General features: G+C 36.5%; 1 protein-coding gene across 3 annotated transcripts in view; it reads left to right on the plus strand.

Moving 5' to 3' along the window:
- Positions 1–20466, plus strand: part of LRPPRC (leucine rich pentatricopeptide repeat containing) — a 104034-nt gene that overhangs the window by 62642 nt on the left and 20926 nt on the right. For all 3 annotated transcript variants that reach the window (XM_089922357.1, XM_022573946.3, XM_089922358.1), the window contains exons 26-29: positions 8694–8762; positions 9563–9653; positions 16986–17128; positions 17269–17374. In XM_089922357.1, coding sequence (XP_089778483.1) covers positions 8694–8762; positions 9563–9653; positions 16986–17128; positions 17269–17374 — 409 coding nt within the window. The remainder of the gene's footprint in view (positions 1–8693; positions 8763–9562; positions 9654–16985; positions 17129–17268; positions 17375–20466) is intronic.

A 20466-nucleotide genomic window follows, 5' to 3' on the forward strand; every position in this document is an offset into this window, starting at 1 on the left:
GGCATGAGTGGGTTCTCCTTCTGACATCTACTTGCTAGTGTGATAATAAATAAGTTACTAAACCTTTCTAAGCTTCCTCATCTCTAAAAGGGAATATAGTATCTTTCTTTAAGATTCAATCACATAATGTATGTAAAGCAGCTTGCATGTTTCCTGGATTATGGTAGTAATCAATATTATTAATTCTCTTTGCCCCTTAAAGGTAGAGATTGTGTTTTCTTCATCCCACATAATTCACAGTATGATGCTTAGCATAAGGTGCATGTTTGTCACATGAATAGGTGAGAGGAGGCTGCATCTTAATTACTTTAAAGCTTTGCCAATGTACAACATCATTGAGTGTAATCATTTAGGAATGGCTGTGTACTGATGACACAGTTTTTATAGTGAATGTGTACAGAATTGCTTAAAGGATACAGAATAGCTTTACAGAATCCCTCTGCAGTACCCTAGGGTAGGACAGCAGGGTGTGCAATATATGGAAATATACTGAAGCACGTTTTTAGGGTTTTTTTTGTTTTTTTTAATGGTTAGTTGGAATTGAATTAAAGTGGGAACTTGATTTTTTTACTATTAAAATTCAAGACCTGGAGTTCTCTCTTGTGGTTTTCTAAGGATTATTGGAAATATTAAAAGTAATGAAAATTAATAAACTAGGACTGTATCACCATATGAAAGAATATTATAAATACTGAGGAACATTTTTATTATTCCCCAAAACACAATAGTGCCTTATCAATGGGTAGATTCACTAGAGTTGAATTTCCAAAGCAAAATATACAATAAAGCTTCTTTGTATTTGAAACACTGTGGGAGATAAGATAAACCAAGTCATACAAATGGTCTCATTAAGTAAAGAAAGAGACAAGATTCAGTGTATAATATGACCTGTGCTTTTAAAATGAGTTGGTATACATACATGTATATAATACATTTTAACATAGTTTTATATTTTAATTCTACCTATGGATTATTGCAGGAGGGTGGAATTATAGCTGGCATTTTGCTATATACTTTTCTGTATTTTCTGAGTTTTCAGTCATGAGCATATGTATTCTTATTGTATATATACTCAGAAAGAGTGTTATTTTCTAGTAAAAGAGAGAGAAAAGTAAATAAGACTTATATCCACCCTCAAAGAGCTAATGTGAGATTAATACGTGAAGATAATGTCTGTATAAGACTGAGAAGTGTTGACTGCTGTAAGAAAAATACAAATAGTTCTGAGAGTTCAAGAGAGAAAGTTATTCCCAGTGTAGGAAATTAGGTAAGACTTTATTGAGAAAACGGGGTTTAGGGTGTGGCTTGATGGATGTGGTAAGTACTGTTCACGTTTGGGAGTTTGATAGGGTTGGGCAATGTATTTAAGGTATTAGAGGTAGAACAAAGAAGTAGAAAAGGGAAGTCTCTAAGTAGTTCCTTTTTTTTCTCCAGCTTCATTGAGATACAAGTGACATTTAACATTGTATAAGTTTAAGGTGTACAGCCTGTTGGTTTGATGTACTTATATATTGCAAAATGATTACCACTGTAGTGTTGGTTAACACCTCCATTACCTCATGTAATTACCATTTCTTTTTTGTGGTGAGAACATTTAAGATCTACTCTTAGCATCTTTCAAGTATATGTGAGTGTGTGTGTGTGTGTGTGTGTGTACGTGCACGCTGTATTGTTAAGTATAACTGCCATGTTGTACGTTAGATCCCCAGCACCTGTTCGTCTTAGAACTGGAAGTTTGTACCATTTGACCAACATCTCCCCATTTCTCTCCACCCCAACACGCTGGCAACCACCATTCTATGCACTGTTTTTAGGAGTTCAGCTTTTTTAGATTTCACATGTAAGGGATATCATACAGTCTTTCCATATCTCTGTCTGACTTATTTTCCTTAGCATAATGCTTTCATGGTCCATCTTCATTGTTGCAAATGGCAGTATTTCTTTCTTTCTCATGGCTGAATAGTGTGTGTGGTGTGTGTGCGCGCGTGTGTGTATGACTTGCAAATATTTTCTCTCATTTCATAGGTTGCCTTTTAATTTTGTTGATTGTTTCTCTTGCTGTACAGAAGCTTTTTAGTTTGATGTAGTCCCACTTATTTATTTTTGCTTTTTTCACTTATGCTTTTGTGTCTTATCCAAAAAATTGTTGCCAAGACCAGTATCAGGGAGCTTTTCCCCTGTGTTTTGTTCTGGGAGATTTATGATTTCAGGCTTTATGTTAAAGTCTTTAATCCATTGCAAGTTAATTTTTGTAAGTGGTGAAAGATAGGGGTTTAATTTTATTCTACTGCATGTGATTATCTAGTTTTCCCAATACCATTTATTAAAGAGACTATCCTTTTCCTGTTGAGTATTCTTGGCTCCCTTGTCAAATATTAGTTGACTATATATGTGAAGGTTTATTTCTGATTCTGTTCCATTGGTCTTCTGTTTTTATTCCAGTACCATTCTGTTTGATTATTATAGCTTTGTAGTGTAGTTTTAGGAAGTGTGATGCCTCCAGCTTTGTTCTTTTTCAGGGCTGCTTTGGCTATTTCTGATCTTTTGTGGTTCCATACAAATTTTAGGATTGTTTTTTCTATTTCTGTGAAAAATGCCATTCAGAATTTTGATAGGGATTTCACTGGCTCTATAGATAGCTTTGGATAGTATAGACATTTTAACAATATTAATTCTTCTGATCCATGAACACGGGGTACTTTTTCATTTGTTTTTGTCTTCAGTTTCTTTCATCAAAGTCTTATAGTTTTCAGTGTACAGATCTTTCACAACCTTGGTTAAATTTATTCCTAGGTTGTTTTTTTTTTAAATCATTTTGCTCATCTTGTGAATGGTATTTTATTTTTTTCAGATATTCTGCTAGTGGATAGAAATGAAACTGATTTCTATATGTTGATTTTGTATCCTGCAACTTTACTGAATCCGTTGATTAGTTCTAATAGTTTTTTGGTGGAGTCTTTAGGATTTTCTGCATATAATATCTTGTCATCTGCAAACAAAGTTTTATTTCTTTCTGATTTCTTAAATAGTTCTTTCATCCTGGGGTATAGGATTTATAGGAAGCATTTTGTAAGGGTAGATTGTTCCCAGAGACCCTTCAATATCAGAATAAGCAGGCTTGAGTTCATGCAGAAGACAGTGAACGCTCAGCAGTGTTAGAAAGAAATTTATACTAGCAGAAGAATGTGTGATGGATGAAAGGGGGTTGGGGACAGTGAGATTAATAGTATCTGAATTAGGATAGTGGTTGTAGGGGTTTTGTTTTTGTTGTTGTTTGCGGTACGCGGCCCTCTCACTGTTGTGGCCTCTCCTGTTGCGGAGCACAGGCTCCAGACGCGCAGGCTCAGCGGCCATGGCTCACGGGCCTAGCTGCTCCGCGGCATGTGGGATCTTCCCGGAGCAGGGCACGAGCCTGCGTCCCCTGCATTGGCAGGCGGACTCTCAACCACTGCGCCCCAGGGAAGCCCTGTTGTAGGGATTTTTAAGACACTTTACTCAGTCATCTCAAATGATATCTAATAATTGAAGGATAGTGACCTTAGCAGAAGGTATGGTGAATTAACAGAGGCATAATATCATCTAAGCTCTGACTTGAGAGAAACTAAGCTCTAACTTAGATCTGATACAGCATCTCCCATCATGAACCCTTATAAGTTGGCATTGGCAGATTTCGTCACCTAAAACTTCCTGGATGAAGTCCTTTAACTAAGGTGGTTGATAATATTTGAGTGGCTTCCCAGTTTGACCAATTTCCCCTCCTTCCGTCCCTCCCTCCTGCCCTTCAATAAATAATTATGGCTCACATCTTACAGTCTTGTTCTAAAGATAGACCTTAAAAAGATGAATCCATAAAATGCAATAATTGCTGTAACAAAGTGCTGTAGAAAGCATCTGTTTCAGACTAGATCTTTCTGAGGAAGTGATGTTTGGGATGAGAACTAAAGGATGAACTAGGAGCCAGCCACATAAAGAGTGGGAGCAAAAGCATTTCACTTAGAGGGCACTGTCTGTGCAAAGGCCTGAGAAATTTTGTTATGTTTTTATAGATGGTACCTCTTTTATGGTTCATAGTAGCAAAGATTTGGACTAAAACTCAGGCCTCCTGAGTTCTAGTCCCATGCTTTTTTGCTAGAAATTATGAAAAAATAGAGTGGTATTTCTTTGTTTTAAAAAAAAAATGACTTCATTCTTTCGGCCAAGTGTCTTTTAAGGTACTTCATTCACCTCCCAGGAAGGAAGTGTTGCAGGTCATTTAAATAAATTAACAGTTTAGATCATTCATTTTGTGTATTAAGACTGGAGGTTAAGTCCAGGGAGAGATGATAAAAACAAGTACAAAAAGTTAAATAATGACATGAAATGTTAAGTAACCATATTAAAGGTTTCTATAAAGCATTATATTATTTAATTTTATTCTTAACCCTTTGAGCAGTTCAGTAATCACTTACTGATTGCCTGCCATGTGCCAGGCACTAAGTTCTCAGGATACAAACACAAAGATGAGTAAGAGTCTGCTTTAAACTTATTTAGCATTTCTTTTTCTAACCTCATCCCTTGAGGTTCAAACCTAGATTACAAGTTAACCAATATTGGTAATATTTTTATACTTCTCAAATGATTTTCATGTACATCTTCACGTGAGCCTCACATAACAACTAATTAGGACAATGAAACTTCAGTTCAGGGTGTGAGTGTGGAGCTTATTTAGTTAGTAGTAGTCATGGAATTTGAAATCACGTCCTGATTTCACATTTTCTGTTGGTTCCCTTACACCATTTCTACCTCCATGATCTCTCTCTTTTAAAAATTGAGATAGGATATAACATTTCATAAGTTTAAGGTGTAGGACGTGCTTATTTGATATATTTATGTATTTCAATACAACCTCCATGATCTCTCGACCCTTAATATCTGAACCACCAAAACAACTTATCGTTTCTCCAAACTTACTCTTTCTTGACTTTTCCCTCTCGTCTTATCTGCTATTACCCTTCCATCACACTTCAGCCAGAGTAAATTTGCTGTCTTCTCAGGGGACAAAACTCTTCTTTTTATGTCTTTGCCTTTAGGACCAAAAGTTTGGATTACAGCAATCTCCCAACCTTTGTTCCTCTTCCCTTTGTTCTTTAATAGATCAAATTCAGGGTTTTATCCTAATTTGCCTTTCTTAATAAGCCAGAATGGATCTTATATATAAAGAAGGGATTTTAGAGCTAGTTTCCCCCTCCAGCCCTAGAATTTCAAGAGATGTCAGTTCTCATGCAAATTCATACCCCTCTCCCATGAGTTAGTTTACTTAGTATTTTCTGTAACACCTGGATCATATTTAGTTAATGATAGTTAAACTGTTAGTTTGACTTGCTCAGACATATTTTCCTCCTTACTAGACCATGGTCCTTAAGTCTGTCTCTGGAGATTTTACAGAAAAGGACAATTATTGAAAGGTTTAATAATTTCCATGATACCCCTTTTTCTCCTTGCTCTCCTGGCTATGGGGATAAGTAGTTGCGTTCTTGCTGTTTTTGTTTGTCCCATACACCTCATGCACTTGATTTTCCGCCTACTACTCCAGCTAAAGGACATGAAGCCAGAGTAGTTGTTTGTTTTCTATTTTCCATTTCTAGCAGTAATGGTAAGAAAACTCAGAGCAGGTAAAAATCACTATTTTAGTTAAATTTAAAATGATTGCCTTTGAGATAGAGTTTGAAGTAGAAGAATCTTCATCTGTTTTCACTTTAAAGGTAATAATTACTTGATACCTATTTTCACTAGTGTACGTTGAAGCCTATTATAACAAATTTACATCAAGGTAATATAATGAAATAAATGAAAATTATTTTTTTATTTTGGATTACTTTTTTTCTTATACAAGTACCTAGTACTGAATTGGAACTGCACAAAGAGTGTTTTGAAGCACAGTAACCCAGGTGGAAACAAACATGCTGTATTTTGGTTTTGGGAAGTTGTTTGTATTTTTGCTTGCATTGGGTCTTCGTTGCTGCGTGCGGGCTTTCTCTAGCTGTGGCAAGTGGTGGCTACTCTTCATTGCAGGCTTCTCATTGCGGTGGCTTCTCTTGTTGCAGAGCACGGGCTCTAGGCGCATGGGCTCAGGAGTTGCGGCGCACGGGCTCTAGGGCACACGGGCTTCAGTAGTTGTGGCGCATGGGCTTAGTCGCTCCGTGGCATGTGGCATCTTCCCGGATCAGGCATCAAACACATGTCCCCTCCATTGGCAGGTGGATTCTTAACCACTGCGCCATCAGGGAAGTCCCTTTTTTTTTTTTTTAATTACAGTAATTACTTTATCCTCACTGTCTATTAAATAGATTGTATGTAACAAAAACAGGAAAAATTAAGAGTTGAGTTCATTGTTTTAATTAAGCAGTAACTGGTTTTGGATAAGTTACATTTAGCATCCCAATCAAAATTCTATTCTTCTGCATGTTTTATTACATTTTTCATTTTTACTTTAAATTTGCAATGTTTAAAATTCAATAAGATGTTAAGAGATAAGCCAGAAATGTAGACTATTACAGAAGCCTAGGAGATTTAGTTAATCTGACCTAGATGTTGTTTTGATGATTGAGATTTATTTTTGAAAACAGTTCTCAATTTCAAAATGAAGCACACAACTGCCGTATAAGTCAGTTGTCCTGCCAGTGACAGGCAGATTAATCAGCCACAAAAAGGAAGAGTTTGCCATAAAAGTTGTGCTAGTCAGATCATTGGCATTTGGATGAGACATAATATTGAAAGTTATAAGTGAATGTAGCTCTTGCATTTTGCCATGTTCTAAAGAGGATTATCTAGTATTTTTTCAAGGGCTTTTTGTATACATTTGATGTTGGCTTCATTTTCAATGTAATGCATGTGAAACAAAACAGATAATGTGAGAAAATCCTTGAGTAGAAATTGTGCACAAATGTAAATATTAATGGTGTTTGAGAATATATATCAACAGTTAATTTATTCAACATTTATTTCGTGTATCGCAAAATGTGGGTACTTGCACAGTTAGAATGAGAACACTTATACAACTTCTTCTGTACCAATTTTTCTGTCATTCTACCAAAGCTCTGAGATGTTAGTTCTTGTGTCAGTTTTTAATTTAACATTGTACAATACTATTTTTATTTATTTATTTATTTAACTTATTTTTGACTGCATTGGGTCTTCGTTGCTGTGCACAAGCTTTCTCTAGTTGCAGCGAGTGGGGGCTATTCTTCGTTGTGGTGCGCGGGCTTCTCATTGCGGTGGCTTCTCTTGTTGCGGAGCACGGGCTCTAGGTGCATGGGCTTCAGTAGTTATAGCACATGGGCTCAGTAGTTGTGGTGTGCAGGCTCTAGAGCGCAGCCTCAGTAGTTGTGGTGCACGGGCCTAGTTGCTCCGCGGCATGTGGGATCTTCCCGGACCAGGGCTCAAACCTATGTCCTGTGCATTAGCAGGTGGATTCTTAACCACTGCACCACCAGGCAAGTCCCTACAATACTATTTTTAAGAAATAAAAAGTAATGAGGGGGCTTCCCTGGTGGCACAGTGGTTGAGAGTCCGCCTGCCGATGCAGGGGACACGGGTTCGTGCTCCAGTCCGGGAAGATCCCACATGCCGCGGAGCGGCTGGGCCCGTGAGCCATGGCCGCTGAGCCTGCGCGTCCGGAGCCCATGCTCCGCAACGGGAGAGGCCACAACAGTGAGAGGCCCGCGTTCCACAAAAAAAAAAAAAAAATTAATGAGGACTTATAAATAAGGGATCAGATGTGAGGGTTGCCTGGTGTCGTCCACAAAACTGAGTGGAGAAAGCAGTAAATGTACGTCCTCTGGACTGGAGCAACCAGGGTAATGAGTATGTTGTTTTCTTATCATAATGCTGGGAAATGTAGTCTTTAATAGGGAAGCCCTATTACAGATGATGAAAATACTGGAAGTAGAGTGACAGATCCTTGGAATTATATGTGAAGTGGTTTGTCTTTTATTTCAGTATCCAGAATTGTAAAGTAATTGTTTTGAAGCCAGAGTTATTGACTAAACCTTAGTAATTCCTAATTGAGGCTATAACACACATCTCAATTACTGAAATAAACTAAGACTATGAAATAATTTTAAGTACTTAGCTTGTTTTTAGTACTTAGCTCTTTAAACGTTTAGTTTTAGATACTAGGCAAATGTGTGGTAATCAGTACTTTTATCACTGATTTTTACAAAGCATGTTTCTTTAAAAGCCATTGGTTTTATCATTGTGACAATTGTTAATAAGTCAACATAACATATTAATAGTTTTTGCTTCCTGAATCTATTGGGATCTCTGAAGGGGTGTGTGTGTGTGTGTGTGTGTGTGTGTGTGTGTGTGTGTGTAATTTGACATATTTTGGAGTTTTTTAGTCCATCGTTTCAAGGTTTCTTTTTGAGCTACAGAAAGCTTAGCCATTTTTAATAATTAAAGATTTATGGAATGAAAATTGACCTACAAAGTAACGTTTTGAAATAACCCGAATCTTCTAGACACTGGTTAAGTATAGGTTGTTCTAATCCTAAAGGTCTTTGATAACTGTGGGATTAAGTTATAGGTTTCTTTTAGTATATACATTTGTCAGGGAGGAAGCAGGGTCATTAGAAGGAAAACTATTTGTCTTTGAGGGAAACTTAACATTTAGCTAAAGCCTTACCTGTGTGCTGTATGATTATTTTATTTTACAGACTCCAGGCATTAGAGCTCGGCCTACAAGACTTCAGTGGTTTTGTGATAGATGTATTGCAAGTAATCAGGTTTGTGTTTAATTTCTGGTCTCACTCACCTAAAACTGTGAGTAGAAAGCAAGTGTCCTACATGTCCTGTGAGCATTTGGGGAGTTCAGGTGATGCAGCATTGCTTATCTTGGTTGTTTTCCAAATAAGCAATAGCTTAATTCTGGTTTCTGAGGTCCAGTGGAATCCCTAAAAATTTTAACTTGGGCTCTGAAGATTTTAGCTTGCTTCATTCTACTTGTTGGTTTGAGCCAGCTAATGTTTCTTTGGCAATTTAAATCTGCTTCAGTCGTTAGTGACCAGAGGAGTCACTTGATGGGAGCCCATTGGAGTTTCTACTTTACCTCGACTCCAGCACAGATATCTGTTCACATCCTGCCAAGAAAAAGCCACAGGGAAAGAGGAGTTTAAAGTTTGGGTAGAGGAATATTCCTATGAACAAATATAGATATACTCACTGAGTCCTCCACCCTAAATATCTTTGAATTCTACAGAATGCTCCTTTGTGGAGGTTCCCTCGACTAGATAATTATTCATGTATGTTATTGACTCCAAAGTGTCCTTTAGCCCTTTAACTTAACATTTAAAAAAAATTATGATAAAATACATATAACATCAAGTTTATCATTTTAGCTATTTTTAAGTGTACAGTTTAGTGGCATTAAGTACATTTACGAAGTTGTGCTCAGTCCTTTAACTTTTGAAGTGAAGTTAATCTGCCCTTTGGGTAAAGTTAATTTGAAGGATTATTCAACTGTGATTTGTCAGCTATAAAATGTCCTTTACACAATCTAGATCCATCTGTTAATCTTATTTTCAAGGTTGAAACTCTAGAAAAATTAGTGGAGCTGACACAGAAGCTATTTGAGTGTGATAGAGACCAGCTCTACTACAGTCTGCTAAAACTATACAGTAAGTAAGCTGACTATTCCTCGTGTTTTCATTTTGAGACATTTGTTCTATGGAAGGCAGTGGCCAGAAAAGAATATCAGGCTGTGAGGAAGCTCCAGGGGTTGTCAAATGTGGAGTCTTAAACAGAGGCTCACGTAGAGGCCAGATTGAATTTTCTCACAAAATGTTATATTGTATCACTAGATACCCTACAATCTTCATAATTTCTGACATTCTTGCTGCAATAATGAGAAGGTGAGAAAAATCTTCATCAGAGCCACAGAATTTAATAGGAGTTTTTGAGAGACTATTCTTTGTTTTCTTTTAATTTCTTTAGTAGATTTATTAGTCACTTCTATGAATAGGTAATCATTGACATGTTCATGTATATAGATCTTTTTCCAGAAAAATGCACATTGATGTACAAACTCATTGCTGAACAATTACTTTTTAAAATGTGATTGTATTATAATATAGTTTTGACTCAGTTCTATATTAAAAATGTTTTTCTGCATTTTTTCACCTACAAATGGCTACATTGAACAGATATACTAGAATTTACTTAGCCAGTCTCCTACTGCTAGACAAGTGAATAGATTTCAGTTTTCCATATTATAAAATAACACTGCATTAGTCATCTTTGCATCTAATCTTTGTTAACACCCTTAATTGTTTCCGTAGGCTGAATTTGTGTTTTTACTAAGGGTTAAAAGTGATGAACTTTTCTGAAACGTTTGACCTCTATTGTCAAACAGTACTCTAGGACTGTGCGGTCTCTTAGGGTATTTGGGTAGAGAGGAACAATACTTAGAATAGTCAGTGACCTTTCTTCCTTCCTTTCCTTCCTTCTTTTTCTTCATAGATATTTGATCTAGATTTCTTCTTCTCTTTTTCTTTTGGGAAGTTTTCCTTCACCAAACACAGACAGCAATGAATAAGGTGATTTTATTTGTCTTTTTGAACTTGTGTTTATTGTCATTGGAAGCTTTGTCTTACATCTTGATGGTGTATGTAAAATAAGACTTGCTGTAAAATTTACATTTCATTTGTTGGTTGCATTGACATACCACAACGTAATTCTTAAAACTTTGGCTTGAATATGATCAGATTCTGGCACACAATGCTCAGGTTGTTGTTGAATGTATAGAATTTAAAAACTTAGGTTTTAGGTATTTAGTCCTTAATTAGTGGATTATAACCTGTATTTGAGTGCTGATTCTCCCTCCTTCCCCTGCTTTTTCTTACTTTTGAAGAACTGTTTCTTGCTTAAATTCTAATTTTATGCAAACTAAAAAAAAAATACTAAACTTATATGTCCAGATGAATCTAAGCCTTTAAAATCATCCCCATAAGAAGACTGTATAAACTTTTGTTCAGAAATACTCTGAAGCCCTTACTGTGCTAGCCGTTGAGGTAGGCACTGCAGATAGAAAGGTAGTGCTCTTCGGAAGAGTTAGACCTGAACCAACACTGAGAATACCTTGGGGTGAAAGAACAGCTGTAAGGATGCATGAGGTACAGCGGTAGTCCAGGGAAGGATGAGAGGCAGCCAGCCTTACGGACTTCCTTCTCCTCTGCAGATGACCTTTTGCTGTTGCTTTTTTAAAAAGAAAGAAAAGAAAAAACAACTTTGAAGTTCATCTTAAAATTTCCTTTAGGGATAAGCAGGAACTCTTATAAATAAACTCTGAGGTTTATTACCCTTTTCTTTTCTTTAATCCCCTCTATCTGTTCTGATGGACACCCCGCTTCCAGCTCTGTATTTGAGCCAGTAGTCTGAGGCGCTCTCCTCTCCTTAGCTGAGGAGCCTCTGAGGCTGAGGTAACATGAGGGTGGCCTCTCATAGAACTGGAAGCTGGAGGAATCATTATAGGGAAGTATACTTTTTAACCCAGTTTGTTTACTTCCCAACTTCTATACTGCTATAAATCAATAATGTGGTTGTGATAACCCTGATCCTTCCCTTTCTGAAGAAAAAGCAAGGTTTCTCCTCCTGAGACCTGGCCCCCTCTGTGTTGCCCTCTGACTTGGACCACTACTTAAATATGTTAAATAAAGCACTGTGGACTCAATTTATTTGAAAAGGAACATACAGTATGGAATGACATATGAAATGTGGCCCTGTAACACATGAAAAAAAATCCATGTTTTAGATTGTGGATTTCTGAGAAAATGATTTGTTTCACCTATTGGAATTTTTTATGAGCTCATTCTTTTTCATGATGTAATTTTCACCCTTGAAAGGAGTTCATTTAATTATTTGGGTTTATTTGTTAAAGAGCAGTTTTGCTTGTTTATTTTAAAACAGTACCTTTCACACAGGTATACACACTTATTTTGTTGTGAATTACAACATACTACAGAAACATGTACAAGACAAAGATACATTGCTCCATGGTTTATGACAGCAGCATCCATATGACTATAATCTAGATTAAGGAATAGCAAATGTAACTCTTTTCATCCCTTTAAATACTAGCTGACCTAAACCTGTTTTCATTTTCTACTTGTTCCATATATGATGTTCATAGGTGGTCTGTTACAAGAATCAGCCGTAATTCAAACTTCAGTTCTATCCTTTCTAATACATTTTGACCTTTCATTGTGATAGTCTTGTAAAATTAGTTCCTAAACATTACATGAATGAAACAACTCCCTCACCTGCATATGTACTATTATTTCTAAATGACAATACTATAAGGAATATTTTATTTCTAAATGACAGTATTTTCACCTTCTTAACCATTTTCTTGTATTTGAAACACTTCAGTTTCTTTACATATACAAAGTAAAGATAGTTTATTCTTTGTATACATACAGTACTGTAGCCAAAACTAAAGCTGTCTTACATTCATAATTTTGTAATAAAAATTCTTTGAATCTGTTTTTAAAACCCCAACATTTAAAACCTGAGCATTTATCCTAAGAAGTTATTTATGTGCTATTTTCTTCAGGTACTTATGACCACTGACATTTCTTTTCACACTGTGTGGTCTTTTCCCCCCCTCCAGTATTACACAAATACAACATGAATATATTCTAAATTACTGAAGATTCAAGCAGTACAGTAGTGTACAGAGCAAAATTTGGAAATGTCATTGTGCGTCCGCACCTTAGAGTTCACTTGTAAGTGTCCATCCTTCCAATTAATTCTCTCTACATTTCTATCCATGTATTTTTTTACATATACACCTATTATTTTGATTGTTTAATGCTCTACATGTTTCATGCTCTGTGTTCTGTGGCTTTTTAAAAATTATTATGAAATAAATTCACAGGAAAAGATATATACTTTTTCTCCTCTTTTTTCTTTTAATTAATTTATTTATTAATGGCTGTGTTGGGTCTTTGCTGCGCGCGGGCTTTTCTCTAGTTGTGGCGAGCGGGGGCTACTCTTCGTTGCAGTGTGTGGGCTTCTCATTGCAGTGGCTCCTCTTGTTGTGGAGCACGGACTCTAGGCGCACGGGCTCTCTAGAGTGCGGGCTCAGTAGTTGTGGCGCACGGGCTTAGTTGCTCAGTGGCACGTGGGATCTTCCTGGACCAGGTCTCGAACCCGTGTCACCTGCATTGGCAGGCGGATTCTCAACCACTGCGCTACTGAGAAGCCCTGCCTTTTCTCCCTTTAATTACCAGCTTCAAGTGCTGGTGTCCCTGGAACCTCTTAAGTTGATAATTAAAATTTTTTTAATGAGTTTATTAATTTTTTTTTGTATATTTGTGTTTCAGTTTGTCGCAGCCATTATTCTTTTGGGTGCTCAAATTGTCCCATCTTTGGCCACTGGGAACCCCGTCGCATCAGCTCCTGTGTCATTTGACACACCCCGTTAGTTTGTTGTTTTTCTTTTTCCTGAAATACCTTTTTTTTTTTTTTTTTTTTTTTTTTTTTTGCGGTAGGCGGGCCTCTCACTGTTGTGGCCTCTCCCGTTGCGGAGCACAGGCCCCTGACACACAGGCTCAGCGGCCATGGCTTACGGGCCCAGCTGCTCCGCGGCATGTGGGATCTTCCCGGACCAGGGCATGAACCCGTGTCCCCTGCATCGGCAGGCGGACTCTCAACCACTGCGCCACCAGGGAAGCCCGAAATACCTTTTTAAAAAAAAAATTTTTTTTAACATCTTTATTGGAGTATAATTGCTTTACTTTGTTGTGTTAGCTGTATAACAAAGTGAATCAGCTATACGTATACATATATCCCCATATCCCCTCCCTCTTGCGTCTCCCTCCCACCCTCCCTATCCCAACCCTTCTAGGTGGTCACAAAGCACAGAGCTGATCTCCCTGTGCAATGCAGCTGCTTCCCACTAGCTATCTATTTTACATCTGGTAGTGTATATATGTCACTGCCACTCTCTCACTTTGTCCCAGCTTACCCTTCCCCCTCCCCATCTCCTCAAGTCCATTCTCTACGCCTGCGTCTTTATTCCTGCCCTGCCCCTAGGTTCTTCAGAACCTTTTTTTTTTTTTCTAGATTCCATATATATCTGTTAGCATGCAGTATTTGTTTTTCTCTTTCTGATTTACTTCACTCTGTATGACCGACTCTAGGTCCATCCACCTCACTATAAATAACTCCATTTCGTTTCTTTTTATGGCTGAGTAATATTCCATTGTATATATGTGCCCCATCTTCTTTATCCATTCATCTGTCGATGGACACATAGGTTGCTTCCATGTCCTGGCTATTGTAAATAGAGCTGCAATGAACATTGTGGTACATGACTCTTTTTGAATTATGGTTTTCTCAGGGTATATGCTGAGTAGTGGGATTGCTGGGTTATAACCCCATTAGTCTTTGATAGGTCCTTATTTTCAGGCCAAACAAGACCATCTAGGCGTACGTGGCATAATTCCTGTTCCAAACCTGGAGTCCTTATTTTAGAGGGGAATGATATTTAGAGACCATTATCAGGTGATTGACACATGGGAATTTAGAAATTGCCCCATCCTATCAGTAATATGTAAAAATTTATCAGCTTTGTAATTAAAATCCTGATCTCTAGAAATCTTCATCTCTTAGTTTAAATACCATAGAAACCCCATGTGAAGTGCCAGCTGTTGTTACACACTGGTCAGCTAGCCATAAATGAAGCCCCATAACTATGTCTGTTCCTGTAAAATTCACTGATAGTGTCAAAAATCTTTGGTTTTATAGCTTAAGAGTTCTCAAATCATTTACTAGTCAGCGCTCTTATTCTTTAAAGAGGACACGGTGAGTTCCAGGAAAGTGATGGAATTATTGAGGGAGTGTCCATTCCCTGGTCACAGCCCAGGTTTGTGGCTGTTTGATTCTTCAGATAACAAGTATGATTGTTGTTGTCTTGGTTGAAGGAATTTAAGCCCCAGAGGGATACTATGAAGGAAAGGCATGGCCCTTCTGTGCCTTCATGAGAGCATGGCTGCAGATTTTGGCACTGACTAGTTTGATTGCCTCAAATTTTTGTTATGTATTCTGTGATCCAGGTACATTTCCAAGATTTTTTTTTCCAAAAAAAAAAAAGTGTCTATATCTCAGTTGTTTTATGCTGTATGCACTGTCTAGTTCTCACCTGTATTTTGAAAAAATTTTCTTGTTACAAGCTGCTAGTCCATTTGAATAGGTGCATCTCTTATATCTTGTCCTCCCAAAGTAGAAGCTTTTCGTATAGTTTGTGCTTTTTTAAAAAGAATTACCTTCCCAGAGTTCTTTCAGTCTGAAGGCAGAGTTGTACCTCATCCACCTCTTCACATAACATAATAGTTATGTTAGCTTAAAAATTAATCTCTTTAAAAAACACCTTAGCAGGGCTGTTCCCAGCGCTTGGAAATCTTCCCTGTGTCCCCCACAGTCCATAGTACTCTTTGGCACAGAACAAAAGTGGCCCCTTTCCCCTTCTACAGAATTAAAGATTTGGGGGCTTGGGTTTTTGTTTTTAATTTATTTAATCAAATAAACTAAAGTGTATTTGATAACCTTTATGTATAAAGTTTTATACATTAACATACTTGAAAAATTACTCTTGAATTTTACATTACATGAGAACATTTTAATGAAGGAAAAGCATAATTATCTTATGAGAGTCTTGCTTTGAAAATTGATTGTAAATTTAATAAGGGTTTTATATTAGGCTGATTTTTATTGTCAAAGTATGTATAAAATCACTCTGAACTTTAGGTTAATTTCTACTGTTTGGGCCACCTTTCAGCATATTCCTTATGAAAGTTTGGGCTGCAGTCTTTGTATGACCCCTGGGAAATTCTCTGCTTGTTATCTTTTTCTTTATTGCAGGTTTCTGATGGAGTGTGAATGTGTTTTGTTTTTGTTCTTTGAGTTTTTTACTTCCAGGAGTCAGTTATCAAAAAGCTTAGCTTTTCAGTTTTAGGGTGGGAGGGAAATCTAGGAAAATTCCATGTGTTTTAGTATTTTGGTATTTTTGAGAAACAAATTTACTCATGTTTTCTGGAACATTTGTGTCCTGAAACACACCCTCTTCCTGGAGCTGACCATACACCATTAAGATATTCCTTATTCATATTAGCAAATTTCTTTTAAAAGGCCACATTTAAAACAATACTTCTTTGTGCCTAATAGGTATATTGAATTTAGTGTCATAAGACATTTTTCATATTTTGCTCTAGTTTTTCACAAGCAGAAATGGCTTGATCTTTTCTTTTTTCAAAACCCGTTAGAATGTTTAAAAATAAATTCTTGATTCTTAAGTCTTTGCTATTTGTGAAGACTAGGTTACCACATAGAAGGAACTAGATATTTCATTATGAAGGAAGCTGCCTATTTCTTTCCAGTAAACTTCCTGTGATCTTACTTAGTCTGAGGGCATTATCAGAAGTCTATTACACACTGACATAGAAATTCTTCAAGTTGACAGAAGAGACAGAGTTCTCCCTACTTAACTAAGGGAAAAAGGTTTGTTGATTTGTCACTTTTGACAAAAATCATACATTTGCACACTTTCAATCATTTTAGACCTTCAGCTGTGTACTGTATCCCATCGTCTTTCCAAAGTCTACTGGTCATAGTTGAATTGTTACCTGTTTCTGATTTTGATTTTAACAGTGGGCAATTTCTCAGTTACTTTAAAAAGGTAAACTTTGTATCAACATGATTTTCAAAGTTCTTAATAAAGTGTGGATTTTTTTTTCTATTTTTTAATAGGTAAGTAATTTCTGTGGTTTAAAATTCAAAAGATACAAAAAGGTATACAGAAAGAAGTCTTCTTACCTTTGGTCCACAATCACCCTGGTCCTTTCCCTGGAGGCAATGTTTGGAATACTTCCTTCAGCATCAAATAAAAATAGTTCTGAATATTGTCATGAATTCTATTGAGTACGTTCATTAATTTCTGCTTATTTTTACAGAAGTGAATGGTGACTGGCAAAGAGCTGATGCTGTCTGGAATAAAATGCAAGAAGAAAATATTATTCCTCGTGGAAGGACATTAAGGTTATTAGCGGAAATCCTTAGGAACAGTAACCAAGAGGTTCCATTTGACGTACCTGAGGTAATTTGTTTTTAACTGTAAGCATAACAGATTTTGTTGTTTGTCTATAACTTTAGGTTATAGATTATCCCAGCTTTACACTGAAAAGGTCACTGTTGTGTTTACCACTTTTTGTTTAATTGAATAATTTTATTTTTAAGTTGTGGTATGAGGATGAAAAACATTCCCTGACTTCATCACCCTCACCTGTAGAAGTTAGTCTCCAGAAAGAGCTATTGAATGCCTGCCACAGGAAGAAAGACAAAGGTAAACGTGTACACTGGGGTCTTCTTTCTGATAGCAACATGGGATCTAAGCCCAACAAATCATTAGTGATCTCGGGTAGAGATGGAACTTAAATTGTATATATTAATTATTTTCTTTCATTTTTTAAGTTAACAAAGACATTTTGGGACAATTGGGAAAGTTTAAATATCGACTGAGTAGTGGGTCATTAAGGAGTCACTCATTTTATTAGATACGATAACAGCATTATGATTTATAGGAATTTCGTCCTCAAATTTTGAGATCTATAATGAAGTATTGAGAAATGGGGAAAAAATCAAGATTTCTGTAATTTATTTTAAAGTACTTAAGCCATAAAAAAATGGTTAAACAAATCTGGCAAAATGTTAATTATTAGGTGTAGGTGATGGGTACGTGGAGGGGGTTATTATACTATTCTTTATATTTTTCTGTACATTTGAAATTTTTCATAATAAAAACTAAAATAGTGCATTTTTCAAAAATTACACTTTGAAAATAGCATTATCATTAATTTTTTGGCAAGTGTATTTGTTACATATTTTTACATGAAAGCAAAAAATGATTAGGGCATTAACCATCATACTAGTGTGTGTTAAGCAGTATCTCGAGGTTGAAGGCAGGACATGAGCCCTGTTTCTTGTGTTTCTTCCCTTTCTTCAGCGGTAAACTTACCTGAAGGTATGCCTACCTCTATTGTGACTACTTTAAAATTTCTTTGACCATCTTGAGCCCTCTGATACAAGCTTGCCTATCACATTCTAGATGTTTTCATTTAGACTTCGTTGTACTCTCCCCAGATCATAATATTACTTTTGTTTCCTTCATTTTTGTTAATTTTTCTTCATAGAATGCTACGTTACCTTTAACTCCTCCAGTTTTTGTGTACATTTTCAAGTATGCTTTATGATAATTTAACCATTATGCAGCAGATTTTCTTTTCATTTTAGTATTGACAGTTTTGAGCTCCCTTCAGTAGAAAGTTATCAATTTAGAAATTTATAGAACCTTTTAATTTCTTTTTTTTAATATTGTATTTTTAATTTAATTTAATTTATTTATTTATTTTTGGCTGTGTTGGGTCTTCTCTGGTGTGCACTGGCTTTTCTCTAGTTGGGGCAAGCGGGGGCTACTCTTCGTTGTGGCGCGCGGGCTTCTCGTTGCGGTGGCTTCTCTTGTTGCAGAGCACGGGCTCTAGGTGTGTGAGCTTCAGTAGTTGTGGCACGTGGGCTCAGTAGTTGTGGCTCGCCAGCTCTAGAGCGCAGGCTCAGTAGTTGTGGCACACGGGCTTAGTTGCTCTGTGGCATATGGGGTCTTCCTGGACCAGGGATCGAACCCGTGTCCCCTGCATTGGCAGGCAGATTCTTAACCACTGCGCCACCAGGGAAGTCTGAACCCTTTAATTTCTTAACTAGAAATTTTGTGACACTGACATAAAGTGTCTGAAGGAGGAATTAAGCTAAGCTCTTAAGCTTTCTTAATACTGCAGAGTAACTTTATTCTTTCTGAGTCATTTTCCTTTGTTGCATATTCAGTCTATATATCCTTGAGTCTTTCACCATGTATCTCTTAAACCTAAATATAAAGTTCATTATTATCAATACTATTTAAATATTCTAATGGAATTTTGATTTGATTGAAATGAATGTAAGGTTAGTGTATACTTCCTGTTTAAAGATTCCAAAGCTCCATATATTGCCTTTTTTTAATTGTTGTTTTTATTTAAGTAAAAGCATTTTAACCAGCTAACTAAATGTAATGCAGTGTATATTATAAATGTAAAGATATACCCCTATTCTAGTTTTTTTTTAATTTTTTTAAAAATAAATTTATTTAATTTTTTTTTTTGGCTGTGTTGGGTCTTCATTGCTGCGCGCTGGCTTTATTTGCTGCGAGCGGGGGCTACTCTTCGTCGCGGTGCACAGGCTTCTCATTGCAGTGGCTTCTCTTGTTGCAGAGCATGGGCTCTAGGCACGCGGGCTTCAGTAGTTGTGGCTCGTGGGCTCTAGAGCGCAGGCTCAGTAGTGGTGCACAGGCTTAGTTGCTCTGTGGCATGTGGGATCTTCCTGGAACAGGGCTCGAACCCATGTCCCCTGCCTTGGCAGGCGGATTGTTAACCACTGTGCCACCAGGGAAGTCCCCTCTTCTAGTTTCAATATACAATTTACATTTATCTAGTTGGTTTCATTCTGTTAATTCTGCAGAGGTTTGAGTTACTTTTGTGTATATCTCAGAATTGAATGCTTGGCAAAATATGAATACTTTGAAAATTGAATTCAAGACTACAGTTTTAGAAAACCACTAGTAAGCTTTTCTAGATTATTTTGTTACCTTAAATATTCAAATTGTACTTACTGTGTATTTTCATTCAGCAAAGTAGTGAGCTATTATATATGCTTGTTGGGATGTAGCCAATAGTTGCAGTACATCATATCTTCTAAGCTCTATTAAAAGGAAAATATATGCATTATGTACTGAATGATAGATCCTATCTTTTCTTAGTGAATATACAAATATTAAGATCATAACCTTTTTCTCTTGTTTTCTCTCAATTTAACTGGAAAGTTAACTAAGTTTTTGATATTGTCACTGCAGTTTAATTGAAGGGCTAATTCAAACTCCCCTAACTTGTAATGTAAACACAAGCATAATGTCTGCTTGTTTAGAAACCTCCAGAGTAGCTCAGAATGTTCTTCTGAGCGTTAATATCATGTTCATTCCTATTTGTGTGTTCTGTATTTCTTTACATGGAGCTTTATATCCATAAAAGTTCTTATGTGATAGTTCAGTTATGCCCCATCTTTATTGTGATGTGTTTATACACACCAGAGTGTGGATTGTAGTTTCAGTTGGATGTTTATAGCCAGGCAATTTTATTTCAGAAAAGTAAGTGACTGAAAAGTGTAGTTACTTCTCTTTTGGTAACATCTTTTCATTCACTGACAGTTATTGTGAACAAGTGAAATAAAACTGTTAATCAGTCAAACAAATGTTGCTTAGTTTACTTGTTAGATATCTGTATATTTGAAAATTGTATGTTTTTGTATAAGTCCTGTCGTAGCCAAATAATTTGATCTCCTAATTTTAGCATTACA

This window comes from Delphinapterus leucas, chromosome 13 (assembly GCF_059928025.1).
Source record: "Delphinapterus leucas isolate spDelLeu-1000000601 "Yukka" chromosome 13, BTC_Dleu_Yukka2, whole genome shotgun sequence".
Taxonomy (NCBI): Eukaryota; Metazoa; Chordata; class Mammalia; order Artiodactyla; family Monodontidae; genus Delphinapterus; species Delphinapterus leucas.